Source organism: Pinus tabuliformis, chromosome X (genome assembly GCF_031772625.1).
Source record: "Pinus tabuliformis cultivar Carrire ecotype Pingquan chromosome X, CPIR1, whole genome shotgun sequence".
NCBI classification, from domain to species: domain Eukaryota; kingdom Viridiplantae; phylum Streptophyta; class Pinopsida; order Pinales; family Pinaceae; genus Pinus; species Pinus tabuliformis.
The window spans coordinates 493090519-493095424 of record NC_142308.1 but is presented as its reverse complement, the minus strand read 5'-3'; the positions used below and the strand labels follow the sequence as shown (position 1 = coordinate 493095424).

At 34.9% G+C, this 4906-nt stretch overlaps 1 protein-coding gene across 1 annotated transcript; it reads right to left on the bottom strand.

Moving 5' to 3' along the window:
- Positions 1–2007: 2007 nt before the first annotated feature.
- Positions 2008–3483, bottom strand: LOC149140830 (uncharacterized). Its single transcript, XM_089450015.1, has 3 exons — positions 3102–3483; positions 2832–2888; positions 2008–2642 (listed from the first exon to the last, which is right to left on the bottom strand). The coding sequence occupies exons 1-3, from the start codon at positions 3315–3317 to the stop codon at positions 2316–2318; spliced, it is 600 nt and encodes a 199-aa protein (XP_089306141.1). The 5' UTR covers positions 3318–3483; the 3' UTR covers positions 2008–2315.
- Positions 3484–4906: the final 1423 nt, after the last annotated feature.

The following is a 4906-nucleotide window of genomic DNA, read 5'->3' as shown; positions in this document are numbered from 1 at the left end:
GTTGTGACTAATGTAGGGGAACTGCAAGAAGCAAGTGATCAGCAATAACACAAAGGCATCAAAAGAATGCAGGGGAAGAACATGCATTTCTTCAAATATAATGAACATGAGGAATCATGTTTAAATGGTGGTGACATAACCTGTAATTACTCAAATAGTAATATTGTATATCAAGTTATGATATTAACCATGGTAAAAAAAAGTTGAGTTTCTGCATCTAAAATCTCTCACAAATTTATTGAAACAAATGTTATAGGTAGCAATGGAAGTACATGTGGAGGTAAAAGTCCTTTGTAACTGATATATATCGGAAGATCTGCAACATATGGCAAGGCCATCAGAGCCTATAAATTCACAAACTCCTACCCGTGAGTGAGGAAAATAATATTATATGATGTAGTAATACACCAAGGATGATGTAAATTTAAGGGGGGAAGTATGTAACACCCCTCCATTATATGTAAAACTCTACTAACCTAAGCTAAGATAAGCTAGGTGTGATGTTTAACAAGAAAAGTAAATATTTTATTAAATAAATAAAATAATTTAATCACATGGGAAAGCAAGACACCAAGAGATGAGATTTCTTGCCAAATCCCATTGGTGAATGGGAAGGGATAATTCTTTTATGATAAGACTTCTAGATCCAATTCTAGATACGTTTAATGGATTGGAGATAAACATCCATTAAGCTGCTTAGCTGGAAAAAGATGCTAAGTTAAGAAAAACATAAAAGCCTTAAGGGAGAGAAAGGAAAGTTTTTATGAGGAAAAGCCTTGCAGGAGATAAAGGCGAGCTTTTCTGGGAAAAGCCCAGTCAAATGGATAAAAAAGATCAATAAAAGTAGGATGTCACTAATGGAAACCATATCATGAAAGAGGGTATTAAATACCCGTTGAAGAGATCAATAGTGGGAGTTGATCAATGAAAAGAACTCTCGGCTCGGGGGTGAACTGGAAGAAGCAATTCTAGGTTGGGTGGCAGTGCTTGGTTTTCCATGTGACATTATTTCAATTTCTCTTATAGAATTCCATTGCATGGGATTTGTTGTATGTTGTTCCTTACCTTGTATATTGTCGAATTCTCTCAGCATATGTGTATAGCTGCATGTGTGATCTTTGTGTAGAAAGATAATTGAATAATGATGCATGAAACAACTAGGTAGGATGAATAATTATGTTTTAAGGTTGCCATCATAGAGCTGGTGGTTCAGGTTATCCATGCTAGGCCTTTTGCACTATGAATTGCATCTACTAAAGGTCATCTTAACTATTTATTCACTATGGTTAATATTGCATAAGATATACCAATAGGACTATGAACATGTTATATGGAAAAGTTAACTACAGTGTATTTATGACAATGTCTCCATTAATGCTTGTGTTAAATCCTTAGAGGAATGAAACTTGAATGCAGGATCTTGAATGATCATGATTGATGCCTTCCACTGTGATGTGATGTATGCATGTGTAGAATTGCAGGTATTAACTTTGTCTATCAGATGATTCTATATGGACGGATATGACAACTATTGCATATAAGTTTAAACCAATTTAAATTTAATGGATAAACATAATATAGGTTTTTAATATTGGATCAAAAAGATACGTAACAATTAATAAAATATAATATTTAATTAAAATAAATTTAAAAATTCCACACAAAAAATAATCTAATAACCCAAAACCCATGAAATCAAGTAAAATCATAATATTATAACCAAAATTACCTAATATCAAATCTCCCATACTAATTAACCCATATTATTTCTCCATAACACCCTATCACAATTATCACCTATATTTCCGTATAATAAAAAACCTAAAATTAAACATATTATAGATTATTAAAAAAATTAAGAAAACTACTCCGTAACAATTATCACCTATGTTTCCTATAATAATAAAAAAAGCCCAAAAACGTAAAGTTATCCATATAATAAATTATAAAAAAAAATTAAGAAAGCTACAGAGCACTAAGTTGATAAAGATTCCGTGAAGTCGTCTATAAAATCCAAAATGATAAGCTAGTCTATTTTATTTTAGGGCATTACAGAACCCTATGTTTCACATATGTGAAAATTAAAAACTATATAACCAAAACCCTAGATACATCTTAAATTATGATATGCCAAATACATTCAGCACTTCGTATAGAATTATACATGTGAAACAATAAATTACTCTGGTCAGACTCCATTCTTTGACCTCGTTGGAGGACTTTTCGCAATTTGCGTTGTAGTTTATGTCTATTTTTTGTAGAAGTGCGGCTGCTTCTTGAGTGTCATTTGCCGCACCAGAGGGAATCTTTAAAAATTAAAATTTCATTCGATCGTCAATAGCCGCCCCTGGTTCAGAACTTTCATGGGGATGCGATGTCTGGTACACAACCATGAAGTTCTCCATTCCCCATCCCCAGCAGGACGTACGTGAGACATTCAACGGAGGCCACTCGTTTATTCGTACACAAACCATTACAGACCTCTCCTGGTGCATCTTTGTGAAATTCCAACGGCATTCGTGACCTCCCCACAGTGGGTCGTCTGGATCCGCAGAGACGTAGCCATCCCTGTGGAAGTATCGCCGCATCGGATGAAGCCCGCGCCAATATGGATCACAGTTCACCCAGTAATTCCCTGCTTCCTGCAATAAATTCATTTCTGTCAGTATGTCGTTTTGCCGGTTTCCTTACACATGCACCAGAATAAAATTCCATTCCTATGAATGCTTTTGGTACGAAAATTGCCTATTTTGTTCCCCATATATACTATATAAAAAAAAGCCTAATTGGGTGTATACAATGTTTATAATATTGCTTTTTTATAGGCGTACCCTTTTGTACCAGAAATTCCAGGTGTATGAGCACAGATCGTCGGCTGTGATTCGTATCTGCAATTACATATACACAACACATCGATATGAATTGAAGATAATATTTTAACTCGCAGATACCTTACCAATCCATAGGGTTCCATCTAATTGTCCGCTGTCGTTTTCAAATTAGGGTTCTCAATTACCGTGTGTTTCATTCTAAATTTGGGTTTTTAATGAATGCGATCTAGTTCTTGAAATAAAAATTGTTAGTAATGCAAAACAATTTACCCGGCGTCCTTCCTCGAGAGAGAGGCAATAGGCTGTAATTCTTGGTTCGATCTGATGCAGAAAAGTTGCTCTCACTGTAACTTTGTCTTTCCAAAGCTCTCGGCAATGTTTTGCCCACAAAATGTCGGATTCAGCCAGAGATTTCCACTTGGTGGAGACTGATACACTCCTAGCCAAGCTCGCAACGTCCAGCAGTGACAACACGAACAAATACATCGACGCAAAGCCATTCGAACGGATCACCACGAAAGTCGTCCATCATTCCTCCAAATATTTACTTATAGCTTGAAGATCTAATAGCTTCAAACTTGTATATATATTCAGTCGATAATTCTTCTTGCTACCATATATACGCTAGCATAAATACCCATATCTATTAATTTACAACCTGGATAATTGCCTTTCCTATCCTGAATTGTACAAACTGGAGAGGGAAAGTTGCCTTTTCTATTCAGACCTCTGCTGCTGTGAGCTGTAAGAACGCCTTAAGAGGAGCTTTCAAACACCCCAGTATACCGTACATTGAACCCCAGCCTCTCCTCTTTTTCTTCTATATCCAGAGAGAATTCATTAGTTTTCTCCGCTGTCTGATATAGATGGAAGTGGACAGCTTCGAACAAGTTGCCAAGTTGCGTGGTGTCATATCAATGTAATGAGGCCCACGTATACTTTGGTGAACTTATATTCTCACAAATGGCAGCATAAGTTGGCCCTCAAGGCCTTGCAAATTGCTTCACATCAGCCTTTCCACATTATTCCAACCATGTCATGAATATCTTTACTTCTGTAAGCGTATTTTTTTCACGAACTAACGCATGACTTACCTACCATGAATATATATATATATATATATAAATTTAGGCTTCAGCCAAACAGCGGAACTCTGAGAAGTCTAAATAGAATGACAATAATAATGTAAACAATTAAACTAAATTACTCTAAATTTGCAAAATAGGATATTTATATATTATGTTTATTTAATCATTAAAGGCGAGAGTAAATGTTTTCCAAACACCCTTACCCTCTACTTGTGGCTCGAGATTTGAGTATAAGAGATATAGCCTCGGCTACTTAATTTAAGCTCATAAACATGGAAATCAAAGGATCCTTACAAGTTGGTGAAACACTCAATCTAAAATAGGTGTCCACATATATGCATTAGATTCTCACGGTTGTGAAATTTGCATATCGCAGACCTACAAATATCTATGAATAGGGTGATTATGGGTATTATTTGTTTTACATCAATAAAATATGTGCTGATGCATGAAGATATGAGTTCATGTCTCATATAAAAACACCCAACTTATAAGAGAATGCTTTCACCTGTTACACAACATGTCCGAAATGCGTAGTTCTTATTTTCCTGTCTTTAGTGGTTCTTCTTCTGTTGCTCATGGTTCTTTCTGCTGTTGCTCAACATCCTGGCTATACAAATGTGTGTAATTAAAGAAAGTCGAAATAATTGTGAGCAATATTGATTTAATTGAATATTGTTTTTTTTAATTAATTTTATTTTCTAATTTATATTAATTAGAAATTACTAAATGTAATATAAACAAAATTGTCAACTTATATAAAAATGTGTATGGAAAATGGGTAAAAATATTCGATGTGGTCCTGAGAGTTACGCTAATCTTAAAAGTCAATAGGTCAGAGCAACCTGAAGGAGTCGTGGCTACCACGAGCAGGAATATCAACTTTACAGGTGTGAATTTAAGTAAAATAACTATGGATTTTGTAACATTGGAGATACAAAAGAATACATGATGCCATGCTCAATCTTCATCAAATAAACATCAGTG

Bases quoted from the DNA above. Each gene is read 5' to 3' on its own strand.
- LOC149140830 (XM_089450015.1), bottom strand. From the start codon at position 3,317: ATGTATTTGTTCGTGTTGTCACTGCTGGACGTTGCGAGCTTGGCTAGG. The intron at 2,889-3,101 runs GTAAATTGTTTT...ATGTAATTGCAG, and splicing joins CTCTCGAGGAAGGACGCCGG to ATACGAATCACAGCCGACGA. The intron at 2,643-2,831 runs GTACGCCTATAA...AATTTATTGCAG, and splicing joins GGAATTTCTGGTACAAAAGG to GAAGCAGGGAATTACTGGGT.